This window comes from Trichoplusia ni, chromosome 3 (genome assembly GCF_003590095.1).
Source record: "Trichoplusia ni isolate ovarian cell line Hi5 chromosome 3, tn1, whole genome shotgun sequence".
NCBI lineage: Eukaryota > Metazoa > Arthropoda > Insecta > Lepidoptera > Noctuidae > Trichoplusia > Trichoplusia ni.
Genome location: NC_039480.1, coordinates 14,141,537 through 14,156,517, shown reverse-complemented (window position 1 = coordinate 14,156,517; position 14,981 = coordinate 14,141,537). Strand labels below are relative to the sequence as shown.

At 36.5% G+C, this 14,981-nt stretch overlaps 2 protein-coding genes and 1 long non-coding RNA gene across 4 annotated transcripts; 2 read left to right on the top strand and 1 right to left on the bottom strand.

The window, feature by feature from the left end:
* The first annotated feature begins 12 nt into the window (after positions 1-12).
* On the top strand, positions 13-3,715 carry LOC113492031 (tyrosine--tRNA ligase, mitochondrial). Its single transcript, XM_026869308.1, has 8 exons — positions 13-393; positions 623-770; positions 1,006-1,181; positions 1,479-1,695; positions 2,108-2,186; positions 2,542-2,817; positions 3,061-3,249; positions 3,533-3,715. Exons 1-8 carry the CDS (start codon positions 257-259, stop codon positions 3,694-3,696), a joined length of 1,386 nt encoding a protein of 461 aa, XP_026725109.1. The 5' UTR covers positions 13-256; the 3' UTR covers positions 3,697-3,715.
* A 132-nt stretch (positions 3,716-3,847) lies between these two features.
* LOC113492030 (rho GTPase-activating protein 44-like) lies at positions 3,848-11,591 on the bottom strand. Of its 2 annotated transcripts, none has more exons than XM_026869306.1 (6): positions 11,238-11,591; positions 10,773-11,023; positions 10,492-10,667; positions 9,434-9,677; positions 7,177-7,326; positions 3,848-6,770 (listed from the first exon to the last, which is right to left on the bottom strand). In XM_026869306.1, exons 1-6 carry the CDS (start codon positions 11,288-11,290, stop codon positions 4,816-4,818), a joined length of 2,829 nt encoding a protein of 942 aa, XP_026725107.1. In that variant the 5' UTR covers positions 11,291-11,591; the 3' UTR covers positions 3,848-4,815. The 2 variants fall into 2 exon arrangements, with proteins under 2 accessions (XP_026725107.1, XP_026725108.1); XM_026869307.1 differs by lacking the exon at positions 11,238-11,591 and adding an exon at positions 11,101-11,168.
* LOC113492034 lies at positions 7,334-8,401 on the top strand. The gene is made up of 2 exons (XR_003400474.1): positions 7,334-8,089; positions 8,237-8,401. It is a non-coding gene; the product is annotated as an uncharacterized LOC113492034 (long non-coding RNA).
* Positions 11,592-14,981: the final 3,390 nt, after the last annotated feature.

The following is a 14,981-nucleotide window of genomic DNA, read 5'->3' as shown; positions in this document are numbered from 1 at the left end:
CAGCATGTTCTGTCAAATCAAACAGATGTTTAAGAAAAGTGAATACCAGGATTTGACAGTAAATAGCGGATTTACGATAAAAATAAAATAAATGTTGTTATGTAATGGATGGTAAAGTACTTTAAATTCGAGATTTTACCCTAAAATGTATTTTCAGTGTCGTTAATTAAAGTTTTATAAGTGCTGCGGTAGTCTTGTGGTTGGAGGTTAGGTTGTCCTTTTAAACATAAAAGTTACAAATTATTGAATTATAACTATGAAGCTTTTAAAGCAATTGTTGTGCGGGGTTAAACCTGCATGGTTAAGATCGTATAAGCGTACTTATTCGAGCAGAAATATCTTGAAACTTAATGAACGAGGAATGTATCAGGATATGTTTCCAAACACGGCTGGGTAAGTGTAACATGTAATTATTTAAAATATATTTTTAATGTGTGTCCCTGAACTAATTGGTAAACAATAAAAATCGATAAATCCATTTCATTCTCATATCAAAATAGCATAAGAAAGCCACTCTAACTTCCTCACACATCTCTAACTTCCTAAATCTATTTCTTTGAGGGATTATGATTTTATAACAATAACATAAGTTGCCGAAATAATTTAATAATCATTTTTTCAGCACAGAAATACTAGACCTTTTAAATAAAGCCCCACAGTGTGTGTACGCAGGCTTTGATCCTACTGCAAATAGCCTTCATGTTGGGAACCTACTTGTCATAATAAACCTCCTACATTGGCAAAGAGGAGGACACAATGTTATTGCTTTGGTAAATATATTTTTAATACTATTAGCTAGCTAGTTCTAAAATAATATTTCCATTTTCATTGAAACATGAAGGAATCAAAAATATTATTCTTTTATTATATAAAAAAACACCATTTATTTCATATTTATAACACAATCCAACAATCTTGGTTAGACCACCTAGTTCTAGTTAAATAATAATAGTAATGATTAGTCTTAAAATATTATCATGTTAATTTTGCCCTTAATCTTTGCAGTTGGGTGGAGCAACAGGTTTTATTGGTGATCCCAGTGGCAGGAGTACAGAACGTGTAGCTTTGCAACAAGAAATCATACAAAATAACATCAAGTGTATTAAAAGTAACCTAGAGACGGTATTTGAAAACCATCAGAAGTATATCTGGAATGATGAGAGGAAATTAAACCCTGTAAGGTAAAATTGCACTTTAGACTAAATTTAAACATTTTTTTCATGTTTTATAGAGCTTAATTTAAAGGCGTCTCATTTAAATCTGTGTAAATAAAGCTTGATTTAGAAGATGTATTAAAAACCAACACTTCACATGGAAAAAACTCAACTTGAAGTGGGACTTATGAGCAGTAGGATCAAGATAAGATTTGAAATTTAAAATTAATGATCACTATTGCAAAGGTTTTTTTAAAGAACTTAATGTTAACCTTATGTTAAGTTCTTGCCTGTAATTTACAAACTACCTTACTTTTTTTTCAGAATAGTCAACAATGAAACATGGTATAGAGATATTGACTCCATACAATTTGTAAGTGAAATTGGTAGAAACTTTCGGATGGGGACCATGCTGCTAAAACAAAGTGTCCAGGCTAGAATAAATTCCGAAATAGGAATGAGTTTTACAGAATTTGCCTATCAAATATTCCAGTCTTATGACTGGCAGCATTTACTAAAGGAATATAACTGCAGATTTCAGGTATTGCATTTTATTATGTTATTAATGAAGAACCACTGTTTGTCCGTCTATCTCCAGGCAATATCTTATGAACCTTTCTTTTTCCCCTTTATATAAGGGACTTTCCAGGCCCATTATACCTAAAAAAACCTCGACGGCTGAAATTTTCTTAATTTGCTACTGTAAAAACAAGTAGCTAGCTCATAAATTTGATGGGTGGCCAATTTGGTTTGCAAATATTTTTTTTGGCTTGTTTGTACAGAGCCACTTCTGACCCACACTTGCTTTTTTGTTTCTGGTCAATTCTTCCTCTCAAAATATGATTGAGATAAAAACTGCATTAAAATAAAATCAATCAGAATCAAATATTGGATCAAAGCCCAAGGATGTTGACAGTCTTTTTTAAATTAAATGTTATTCTGTTCTATTTCAGATAGGTGGTAGTGATCAAATGGGAAATATAAGTGCAGGCCATGAACTTATTAGCAGAACCTCAAAGAAGAGTGTGTATGGTAAGTCTCATTTATGTACCTTCTATTCTTATACTTTGACAAAAGATGTATGGTCTAAGGTGACTAGGAAATATAGTCAAGTCTTTGATAATAATCGCCGCAAGTCAGCGAAGTTTTTCAAAGACTTCGCTGACTTGCGGCGATGTGAACAGACATTTACGGCTAAAATTGGCTTTGTCAGTCACTGGAGAGCACACCAGCGAAGCTCTCAAAATTAAGCACAGATCCAAGTCGCTGTGGCCGAAATCGGTCTAGAGAATCAAAGAAGATAAGAATGAGCGAGTCATTTCAGCTGGAAACATAAACGCTTAAGTTAGTTTATGCAGAAGCTACATTGGTATCATCTATTTTTCAGGGTTAACATTACCTCTAGTGACGACAGAAGAAGGTGACAAGTTTGGCAAGTCAGCTGGCAATGCTATATGGCTGGACCCAAAGAAAACAAGCCCATACAGTTTGTATCAGTTCTTCATCAGGACTAAGGACTCGGAAGTTGAGAAACTACTCAAGCTATTCACATTCTATAGTCTAGGAGAAATAAAAGATATTATGTTTAAGCATAAAGAGCATCCAGACCAAAGATATCCACAGACGTGTCTTGCTGAGCATCTTACGACTTTAGTACATGGGAGTAAGTATCAAATTTCAATAGTTTTAACCAGGAGTCTACTTATTGGTGTTTATCTGTCAATACATAAGTTTAACTTATAAATTGTGCAGCTTTCTATCCCTTCCTTTTTGAAAAAAAAGCAATCAATTGTTAGACATCCTTACTTAAATTGTGAAGTGCATCTATCTATCTACTTTCTAAGGAAAAAATATCATTTTTTTTTATTTTATAAGTAAATACTTATTAATTTTGATAATTTTTTAGAGGAAGGAGTGGAAAAGGCCCTGAAAGCTACTGAGGCGATATACAGCAAAGACGTGAAATCTTTAATCGCCTTAAGTAGTACGGAGTTGGAGCAAGTGTTTGAGAACGCAACGATCACAACGCTGTTATTATCACCCGGCATCACAGTTCTAGAACTCGGGATGAAAGCTAAATGTTTTCCAACAGAAAGTAAGAATATTTGGTTTCTTTCTTCACATAATGTAGACATTAAAGATTTTTGATAACTGTGGACTATTTTAAATTACAATAGTAATTTTATGTTTTTGCCATAACTTTTACTTGCTATTACTCTGTTAGCTTAAGCAATGGGCAATTAGGTATTTTCCTTGGTTAACAAATGAAAAATAAATCATATTACTGCATATCAGTAGTTTACATGGAAATTTTATTGAACAAATCAATGTAATGTTGCTTTGGCAAATGTGTGTTCACACTTATCCTTTATTTATAGATGATGCAATCAGAATAATCCAAGCGGGCGGCTTCTACATCAACCATCAAAAAGTTAAGAAGATTGATGAAGTTATAACGCAGTCGGCTCATATTTTGCCCAACTTACTTTCATTATTGAGAGTCGGAAAGCGGAACCACTACATCGTGAAATGGCAGACATAATAAAAATATTTTATCGTTATATTTGTTGTTTTTCTTTATCCCATAAGCAACCTTACATCTGAATTATCGCTCGTTTTATATACAATCCATTGATAAATGTTACTACTAGAAATAAGAGCATTAACTAGGTTAAGAAGAAAAACTTCATGACTAATGTTTGGGCTATTTTATTAATACTTACAACAGAAGCCGGTATACTTGAAGTATATAATAATAAAATGCATATCACATAAGATTGTAAACACTACATAACATACTTATAGCTAAAATAATAGTCATTGAAACAGCATTGCGTTGATTACTTAATCTAATGCATTGACAATTCACGACGGCATATCGCCATTAGACAACAGTCAGTCGGCCAACTCCATGACTATTTTATAATTTAATCTGAATAGAAAAATAAAATTTAACTTGTCTTAGCAGCCACTTAGCGTTATATGCTTTCTAATGGCTAGCAAATTATCAGACTTTCCGGCGCTGGCCAAATGATTGGTAGCCAATGAAAAAACACCATCACAATATCATAAAATATGGCTGTTCGTTACAATAACATTTGTGCATTCTCCCGCTACTGGTCATTGACCGGGAGTGGTGATTATAATTTCCTAATATCACAAGTATTAATTGCAACATTCACACATTGTACAAACTAGTTTGCAATGCTCCATTATTTAAATACAATTAGACTGCATAAAAAAGCTACATAGACAATCCAACCGATATGTCTTTTTGGAAAACATTCCAGGGGTCAATGGTTAATTGTCAGACCTTGTATTACTGCAGAAGCTGTAAATTCTATTTTGGTAATAGATAATATTATTCAATTTATCACTTGTTATCTTATTAATAATGCTACACTTTTACAAAAATAAATACATAATACTCATTTGATGCAAAGAAAAACGATTCTCAATTACATTTTTCTACTCGACCGTCAGGCGGAGCCAGCAGAAAATAAAAAGCGAACATCAGTCTCGTTGCGACTTCATAAATCACGATCGCGTTAACTGGCTTCTATTATAGAGCCGTCATCACGAACACAACACTACTTCAGCACTCAGTGCGCTAGCGCCGGCGCTTCAACCTCGGCATCGGCACAGGAACAACTGTCCGGTGCTAAAGATCAGTACTCTCCCCCGACTGAGCGACGTCAGTCGTGGAAGCAGTTACAGTCGCTTGGACGGAAGCTGCCAGCGGAGCAACAGGCGCCACGGGAGCGGCAGGTGCTGGTGCTGCTGCGGGCTGGACCACCTGCGCTGCTGTGGCTGCTGCGGCCGCTGCGGGCGCGGACACGGGCGGCGGCGGCGCCGGCATGAGGGGGCGCGGCGGCCGGGATGGCTGCGGGCGCGGGGACGGGCTGTCTGTGATGTCCCCCTCCGACTGCGACAGCTGGCGGCTGGCCACGCACAGGCTGCGCGGCTCCTCCAGGTCGCCGTCACGTCCGCCCGAGCTGTGCGTGCGCTGCACGGTGGCTCGCGGCGCGTCGTCCGCGTCCCGCTCGGCGGGCGGCGGCGCGGCCCCCACCTGGATGACGGTGGGGTGGTGCTTGTCCACGGTGTAGATGTGTGTGCGCTCGAGCACGGTGGGCGCCACGTCGGCGGCGTCGGTGAGCGAGGCCCGCAGCGCGCGGAAGCTCTGCGGGCGCAGCGCGGCGGGCCGCTCGGGCACGGCGGGCTTGTGGCGCAGCGTGACGTCGGGCTCGGGCTCGGGCGCGGGCAGCAGCGTGCGCGGCGCGGCCACGGGGCGCGGCGGCGGCGCGGCGCCCGGCTTCAGCACGGGCCCGGCGCGCGGCGCCAGCTTGTCTCCTCCCGACAGCGGCCGCTCCGCGCCCAGCGACGCGGGCCCACTCATCGCGTCGCCAACGACTTTCATTCTGCCGACGATGCCCGTCTGTGCCGTCACATTCTTGACTACAAGCGTGGACTCCCGACCATCCGGTGCTTTTATAATATCGAGTTTATCTTTGTCCAGTTCGAGACTCTGCCGCCGTGTGTCAGACAAGTGTTCGCGACTGCCGCAGCGAGCTGCTTCCTCCTTTAGAGCCTTGCTCTGTCTGTACGTAGAGCGGTTAATTGTTTGTACACCAGTTATAACCTTACCGGTATCTGATATTACAGGCCGGGGTGGTTTTGCCGGTTTGTCGTTTTCCACCTTTGCCGGGGTCGCTTGCTCTTTGGCAGGCTCTGGCGCTTGCGGCTGCGGCTGCGACTGTGGTTCGACCTTTCTATTTTTGTCTGGAGTGAAATTAGGCGGCACCGGCGCTAGAGGTTTGTTTTTTCGCCTCAGTATCGGCTTTGGACTTCCGTGTGGGGGACTAGATTGATCAGACAAAGAGCTGTTGGACTGGGCCTTTTTAATGTCATTCTCCAGCAATATTAAACTAGTGTCGTGACTATTGCTCCGCGAGTGTCGGCCGGACCCGTCTGTGACTTTGCTCAAGCTCTGGTGATTATAGTCAAACATAGATTTACTCATGCTACTGTAGTCACCATTCGCTGCGTCCTGACTAAGTGCAGCGGTTTGATTGTATCCGTGGACGAAATTAGGAGTGAAACCGTACTCGCATTGATCTGGAAGTAGATCTTCTTTGGTAAATGAAATGAAAAAGCTGAGATCGTCTTTGAAGAACCAATCAGCGTGCTTGATGAGTAACTCTACGATACAGTTGACGGCTGTTGTGATGTTCATGTCGAAGGTGCTCTCGTCAGCTGCCCACAGCAGGTTGGGAGCGATCACGATGGCTAGGTTTGAAGGAGTCATTTTATTCGTACTTTGGTTCTGAGTCAAAGCGGACAAAAACTTGATGAGGTACCTAAGATTTTGGAAGTTAGCCTCTGGCAGAAGGTGTATGGCTTCCCAGAGAGCGTTCAGTCGAGTTTGTTCTGTGGGCTGTCGAGAGGCATTCACGAAGGTTTCGTAAAGGCGGTACGTTAGTATGGGCTCGGGCAGCTCTCGGAGGTAGCACTTGAGGACGGATGCCACAACATGCATGTCTCTGTAATCTCTCGGTAGAGGGACGTTGAACAAGCCTGCATCTAACGATAATTTCATTCTCCTCACCTTCGAAGAACCTGGAAAACGCATGATTGCATTCATAAGTTATACTTGCTTGTTCACGCATGACTACAAGTAACTTTATATGTGTTACATTATAATATTGGATTTCAAAGGTAAATATGATTTTCTAAGTGATAACAGTTTACTAGTTTCTGCCTTACACGTCATTTATTACATCTTTGGAGGTACTTGGTTTCGGCTAGCCGACTCTTCATTGCTAATATTTATAATATACCAGAATACCATCAAATTCATGTCACACTTCGATCAGCAAATATCATTGGAAGTCATGTTATTTTATAGTCAAAATTTTAATTCCAGTTGACAGAATCAGGTATTCATCAAATTAGTTCACTATGTTATTAGGAGTTGACATCCAATTCAATTAGGGTTATATTTTCCTTAATAAATCATAAATACCTCCGGCGATCCTGAACAGTCCTTCCTCATTGAGGGCCAACTCGTGTAGAGTGCAGACACACAGCTCTATTGGGAAGGCGATAGTTCGGCTCGTGACTCGCAAGTGCTCTTCTAGAGGATACCCAAACACCGGCTTTGTGGAACTATCATCTGTAAAAGGGTGTTTCATTTAGGCAAGGTACTTTATACGATATAATATTGTGTGTATTTAAATTTTACGGTTGGCGGGCTGGACATGAGTCCTTCTGTGGTCCTTCAATATAGAGATGACAAGTGTTACAGGTGTAGGGGGCCGGTAGATTTTTAATTATTATCTTATGTAATTCAGTACGCACTTGCGCAATGTTCTTTCATGGTGATTTTAAAAAAATGTAAAGAATATATTATGCCAATGTTTTGCCAAGTAGGTGTCCGCTATTGCTTCCGTGATAACCAATACCTACTTGGCAAAACATTACCTAGAGATTACAAACTATACCCGGAACCAATTTTATTTAAAACGATCAAGCGTGTCAGCTTTCAAACGGGAACAAAAAGTAATCTAAGCATATATTATTTATAAAAATTGGACCCCTTGATGGTACAGAACAATCGAGGCACTTGTTATAGTAATACTTTACCCGGTAATCCGATTGTGAAGTGTGATATTGATCAGATAAGGTATATTAGTGTGATCCTAATACAACCTTGAAAGCTAAACTCGTTTATGTAAACAACAATTTCAGATTGAGTTATTTTTATTAGAATTTTTATATTTTGCTCCCTTTACAAATATGACTAAACGGTTATTGATAAAAATTATTCATCGATAGTGGTATTTGAGTTAAGATAAGGGATTATCTTTTGCCTAATCGGATATTGGATGTCCTGTGGGTTTTAACCTGACTATCAACTTGACAGTAAAAGTTAACAGGTATATTTTTATATCTCAATCCGTTTATAATATTACAAGAGAAGTTTCAACACAATTCTCAATCATTCGTTATAACACGATTACCAAACGATATCTACAGCTCTGCACAGTACGCAGTCACTTAACTAAATTGGTATTGTTCAACAGCGGAAGTATTATGCTGTGTCGACGACGGATGTGTACATTACAATGATTCGAAGGAAGCCAATATACATAATCTATTAATGGAAGATTTGCGAGGAGCGACACTGCGAACAAACTGAGATATTCAAGAAAGATTGAGGAGGAATAAAGATTTCTTTAACTAGTGAAGTTTTATTTAAACGTGTAAACAGACAGGGTCGATGAGGGTCTACTATTCCATCTTAAAGTTATATCATTATTGTGGGCACGGCGTAGAGCGATGTCTATTTTACACCAGCAATTACATTACTTTAGTGGCAGTAGGCACTCAGATTTTGTTATTCGGATTGTAGTTCGTAAATTAAACTTATAATATCAAGTACAAAGTCGTTGAATTCTAAAACATTATAGGTTAGATACCGCCATCTCTTTTTCACCTTTCATATTCATAGTCTAACAATATTAATCTAGAATATTTCAACCAAAATTATAAAGGATAATTCCGAATATTTCCAGTTTTACTCCCAAACATGGTATCGACATCCGTTTTATTGTATGGTAATGATTTGTGAATTATTGTATGAGGATGTTGTTGATAATATACATATGCATGCATATAATTATAGGAGTACAGGGACAAAGCCAATGACCAGTAACTGTTTAACTGAGGAAACTGTGTTTATATATAAATCAGAATAACAGTTTGCTTGCTAGTAATAATTAGTAAGCTGATAAATAACTGGTTTTTACTAATGAAGGATAAACTAATTACTTTTTTAGACCCATTAGCAGTCCACAGTTTATCAGTAGTGAGAATATATTATTACGAAAATCAATTTAAGGAGTTCAAATAAAGGTTCTCTCAATACTTTAGAAAACTAGAGATAGAAGCAGGATATAGCAAAACAAGGTTTGACTAAATTAGATAATAAATCAGTTAACTGATGTTTAATTATTACTATGTATTGTGAAACTAAAAATAAATGCATATTTAGATGATAGATGCAGAGTAGAGCAGTCACTATTGATAAAAAATATACTATCAACTAAGAATTCAGAACTCAATGTATGAATAGATCTCACACAGAGAATTTAATAATATTATGTTACATATATCAACTTCCATTGTGCTTGAAGTTCAAACAGAATTGAAGACTATACTAGAACACTTAGAAAGTAGAACAAATCACACATCACAGCTTAGTAAGGCACTATACTTACTTATAAACCTTTCCAGTTCTGGCACTGTGTCTTGTAGAGAGTGGAGGGCGGATTCATGGTAGGCCCTCTGTAGTTTGATGTATTGCAGTAGTGTGTGTGCCAGTTGGGCCTCCTTAGCGACAAGCGCGAACATGTCGGCGGCCAGGGCGTCTCGGGCGGCCTCAACACGTATCCCGACATCTTCGAGCTCTTCTCGTGCTGCATTAAACTTTGTTGGATTTTCTTCTTTTTGACGCTCTAAATGCTGTTTGGGAGTTGTATTGTTGATCAATAAAATGTTGTCTTTCTTTGGCTAATCATTTTGGCTTATTTTTTTTTTAACAAAAGAGGTCCTATACATATTTCTTTCACAAGTTTTAAAATACAAATCATACACTTTCTCTCTCTTCCTCTGTGACATGAAGTGTTTAAAACTAGCAAGAGATATTTTTTCCTTTTATTACATAAAACAATTTTGAAGCCTAATTGTCTGCAGACTTTAACTACAGAACATAGATACCATATACACATTCAAAACTTATTTGAGACTTCTTTATTCTACAATTTGTATCTACACTTCCTAAATGAAACATAAACATGAATACAAGTTGCATCACCACTTGAAAACTACTACTTCTACTATGATTCTACAAATCTATTAATAAAATTGATATTGATCTGTTCAATACAGGGTTAGGTAAACTTAAAAGAACTCTGTGCAAGCCCTTTTTTGCTCATAATCCAAACTGATTATTTAATATGTCGCTACGTGCTTTTGGTTTGACCGACATACTGTCTGTATTTTTTATTTTTTTTTTGTTTTCTCTCTACTATCAGTGGAAACTTTTAATTGGCTTTAGTTTTGCTATAAGCTTGTTCAATCTTTGTTATTAGCTGTAAGTTTTCCTAATATAATAAAATAAATAAATAATATCTAAAAAACAATGATTCACAAATGTGTGTACCCAAAACTGACACAGATATCAATATCAAGCAGATAAGGTAACTGTCACAAACAGAGTTGTTCTTAAATTCAATGTTAAGATAAGTGATCAGTTTTCTTATAAGATATAACTCACATGATATCTACTGGCCGCCGTTTCCTTCTCACTCATGAGCCTGCTCAACTGTTTCTTGGTTTTCATGATAGCTGGCAAATCCTGGTCACTAATGGATGTTAACGGCGCACATACCAACTGTTCTACTTTTAGTTCATGCTCTGCTATTTCATTCGCCAGTAGTTTTTCTGTTTTACCTATATTAACATTAAGGTCAATAAGTGAGTAGTTGGAATAATTTGAGGAAAATCGTTTTCCTTTGAGTAACTATTTAAATTTTGAATAATGATTTGTTCACTTACCACATTCATATAAAATGTATTTTAAGATACTATCATCATCATCAAAGTTGCTGGCCTCCAACATAGACAACCCAAGAAGGTATTCTGGCAGTTTCTTTAGTCTTTTCTCTCTAGCTGCAGGATCCTGACCCTGTGTGCTGCCTGCTCCTGTCGACAGCCTCTTGCTGACAAGTTGTAAGGCATTTCTGAGGTGTTCCACTTTCCTATCAGCCGTTTGTAACTCATCTGTCAAGCCTTCTGCTTTACCAGATCTGTAAAAATAAATGTCTATCACAATTTGAAGTTAAATTTAACTTGTAACAAACTATTCAAGAAGATCAAATAATACTTTTTCCTCATAATACTAGTCACAATATCGGTTCTAATGATACTGATATACGTGAAAAGATTACAATAACAACGAGTTAAACCCACAAAGAACTGAATCTTATCTGATAGGTAAGATAATATAAAATACGTGTATACCTTGAAAATGTTTGGTCGGCAAGTTGCTTAACCCTATAGAACTGTTTCTTCATTGTCACAAATCAATTTCGATGAAATTATTTTTAAGCTACAAGGTCATTGGACCCAATAGTAAAATAATAAAACGATCAAGATTTAGCTAAAAAGAACGTAATGTCAGAACATCAATGAGATCATCCTCATCAAAGAATGTTGCAGTAGATTTACACAAAAATTTGCTACACAAATTATCCAATAAGGCACTACATTTCCATGATTCACTTATAACACTATATTATCCATAATTAAATTGTAATTTTACGTATAAAGACACAGTAATAAAATACTCTCGATGAATCAGGAAAATAAAATAAGTTAATGCCTACAGATTAAAAATATTAAGTACACAAACTATGAAACAGATAAGCAAAGCTACGTAAGTAAAACAAAACGTAACAAAGTACAAGAAGATTTATTTATTTCATTGTAAATAAAATTCATTTAAATAAACTTTTCCCAAAGAATTTGCTAAGTTAACGTTAATTCCTGACGCAATTCCATTGAAATAGATTGAACACATTTGGTTCTATTCAGACGAAAAACATATGACAGGACATCAAACAATCACGAAAATATCCAACGGTATATTATTAAAGGACAAAGATTTTCTTCCGAAAGGCGGATGCGTTTTCCTGAAAAAATTATTGATTTTACTTAGAAAACAACAAATTTGGCTATGGTTTTAGTACTAGAGACAATCCAGGAATCCATGATCAATGTCATGAATGTCAAATTGACAATTTATTGACAGTGAAACTGGTTTCGTGTCGTGTATTTATTTACATGCAAGAAACTAAGAAAACAAAAATTTCTTTGGGCATTATTACATTGCTAAGTATTGTTGGTGGTGGGGAGTTGGACGTGCATGTAATACATTGAAAAACTACGTTCAACAATTCAGTTCTCTTTTTGATATCGGGCTGTTGAGTTCCAACGGTGATTTATTTTATACGTATTTCGTTAAGTTTGTAATTTTTATAATATTATTTGTTAGGAGTAAATAGTATCTAATCTGCAAAAATGAATCGAAAATTTGTAAATGTTATACTACTTGGATTTGGTTTTATGTTTGTCTTTACCGCATTTCAAACGATGGGAAATATAGAGGTAAGTGTTTATATAGTAATTTTAAATATTTTCTTTCACTTTCTTTTTACCTTGAAAATGTAATGGACTCTAAAGGGTTTACTTGGCTTAGCCTCGACGCTTTTTCGTCATGTAGGCACGCGATTTATTAATCACTGGTTATCTATTAAAGTGATCTTATTTTAATTAAACCTAAAAAAAAAATGTTCCATCTCCCTAAACGCTTTGCTTTACTTCTTTACTTACAACTTACACTATTATTTTAAAGAAATTTCTTGTGACCAACATCACAGTTGAACTCATTATTTCCTGGTTCACTCTTGTAGAAAGGATTCCACAAACACTTCAGTTGATCATTCCAAATGTCATAATTCAACCTTGATTAAACCATATTATGTATACAGTGTGTTATTGATCTAAGAATTAAAAATATAATTATAATTATTGTTGATGTGTTGGTGATATGTTTTTTTTTTAATTTCTCTTGTAATAATTACACAAAGAAAATGTTACATAAATTATTTTCATTTTTTGCAATAAATTCATTTTCTATTATTGGCTTCCAATTTTTAATTGCAACATAGGAAATAAATGTTGTTTATTTTCTGTATGTGCAAGTGATGTTGTTGTGTCAAAGTTTTGATGTATCATCCAAAAAAGCCATTCAAATGTTACATAAAAGTAAGTTTTTAACAACACTTCACAGTTACTATTTAATAATATATTATGTTATTGTTTGCTTACAATATTAACAAAATATACTTGAGCTTTGAAAAAAAAAAAATACCTAAATGTGTGCAAGTGGGTATTATTTGTCAAAAAATGTAATTAATACATCCTAATGATTATTAACATTTTCAGTTTTCTGTTGATTCAAAAAGTTTATATTTTAGGTAGACTGTTTTCCAGGTGTTACAATAATGTCTCTAGGGTGAAAATTCCAATCTCATTAATAAAACATTGTTTGTGTATACCACAGCAGTAACTTTAGCAATTACAACAATTACAATTACAAAAAAATGCTTTTTGCTTAATTTTCTGACTAGGTAAGGCATCAAAGTAATTATTATGAATGATTATGAATGATTCATAATAATTTGTCTTGAATCAAAAGGCCAGTCCAGAAGAGACACTGCATTTATTTACTCATTGTGAAAAACTACAGTGTCTGGACTTTAAAAGAGGTGTGACCCCTGAGTTTGTTTCGACATTTCTTCTCAGGGTAGCCAGCTAGGAAATGTCGACTCCAGCTAGCTCAAAAAAATGACATGTAAAAGGGATAATGTCTATCCTATTTGCAGAATAAATTATTTCATTTCATTTCAATCACATGGGATCATCAACCCCAGATTGCCACTAATAACACTGTACTATCATTGGCACAGTTAGAAAATCTAACAATTGTGGGTAGGCAGTGTTTGGGCGGCCAACAATGGCGACACGATACGAATACCAATGTGTGGTGAACTTGATGTGGGTGTTCGTAGGCGTGTCAGATCGATATTCGCTGTAAAGCTTTTTAATGTGTAACGGCGAATGTAATGACTACTAATACCTGTACTGATACCGTTTTTCACCATCTGAACAATGAGATCATCAATACCCCAGTTTAGGCTTGTTAGTAGTTTTATTTTACCTTGCCCGCCTTTTACCCTAACTCGCGACTAATGTTAGCCTTCATCAAATATTGTACTCTAAATTCCTAAAAAAGTTCTTTATAATTCGACGTGTAGTTTTAGACATTAGTACGTTCTAACAAAGGCTCGATAATTTTCCCGCTGCGCGTAGAAATTCTCGACTGTTATAATATAGATAGTTCATTGGTTTAAAATACTAAACTCAAGATCGCGTCCCGAAACTAGTCGGGCTATCCGATAATATGCGTGAGTAAACCGTTATTTAATAAATTCGGAAATCAATTTCTTTTTTATGGATTCAGTGGCGTTATGATTTTTAAATTAAGCTTTTCGACAAAAGAACCGGGATTGTTTACCTTTTTAGGTACCCAAAGAAATAAAGTATACACTTAAACACTAGATTTCTGGGTTGTAACACTTAAAACGTAACTACAGAATATAAATTATCTCTCTTTAGTCTCCAGTCGTCCTGAAGTTCTGAACTTGTTTACACAATTGCAGTACCTATATCAGAATGATGGATTATCAAAAGCGGCTTTAAACTCATGTAGTAATGAAATTGTTACAAATCTCGGCATTCGCGTCCTTGTTTACGTTTGCGAATAACTTTGTTTTAATTATGATAACGTAAACAATTAAAAGAGTCTTATTTTTTGTTTATTGTACGTAGTTCATGTATCTTAATGGTTTATCTGTAAGTATAAAAACGAATGTCCGTATACTCTATATCAATCTGTACCTCTACCATGAGTTGCCATCGAAAACGTCAATGACGTTACTACAGTCGATAGCGTATAAACACGGATCGAATAGTTTACAATCGGACTCATACCATGAGTTTAAAAAACCTTGACGCGCTCGCTATCGAGAGCTCGATTGTTATTGTAGTATTCGTGTTGTCATACTTGTCATGTTGTCGAACGTGCCTAACTTCACGCCTAATGTAGTTGTTTCTTTCTAACGTTGCTTAAAAGACAGAGTA

What these genes read in the sequence shown, in the direction of transcription:
- LOC113492031 (XM_026869308.1), top strand. Translation starts at nt 257, where the DNA reads ATGAAGCTTTTAAAGCAATTGTTGTGCGGGGTTAAACCTGCATGGTTA. An exon ending in GACACAATGTTATTGCTTTG is followed by an intron (nt 771 to 1,005) that starts GTAAATATATTT and finishes TAATCTTTGCAG; the next exon opens with TTGGGTGGAGCAACAGGTTT. An exon ending in AGGAAATTAAACCCTGTAAG is followed by an intron (nt 1,182 to 1,478) that starts GTAAAATTGCAC and finishes CTTTTTTTTCAG; the next exon opens with AATAGTCAACAATGAAACAT.
- LOC113492030 (XM_026869306.1), bottom strand. Translation starts at nt 11,290, where the DNA reads ATGAAGAAACAGTTCTATAGGGTTAAGCAACTTGCCGACCAAACATTT. An exon ending in ATACATTTTATATGAATGTG is followed by an intron (nt 10,668 to 10,772) that starts GTAAGTGAACAA and finishes ATGTTAATATAG; the next exon opens with GTAAAACAGAAAAACTACTG. An exon ending in CGGCGGCCAGTAGATATCAT is followed by an intron (nt 9,678 to 10,491) that starts GTGAGTTATATC and finishes ACTCCCAAACAG; the next exon opens with CATTTAGAGCGTCAAAAAGA.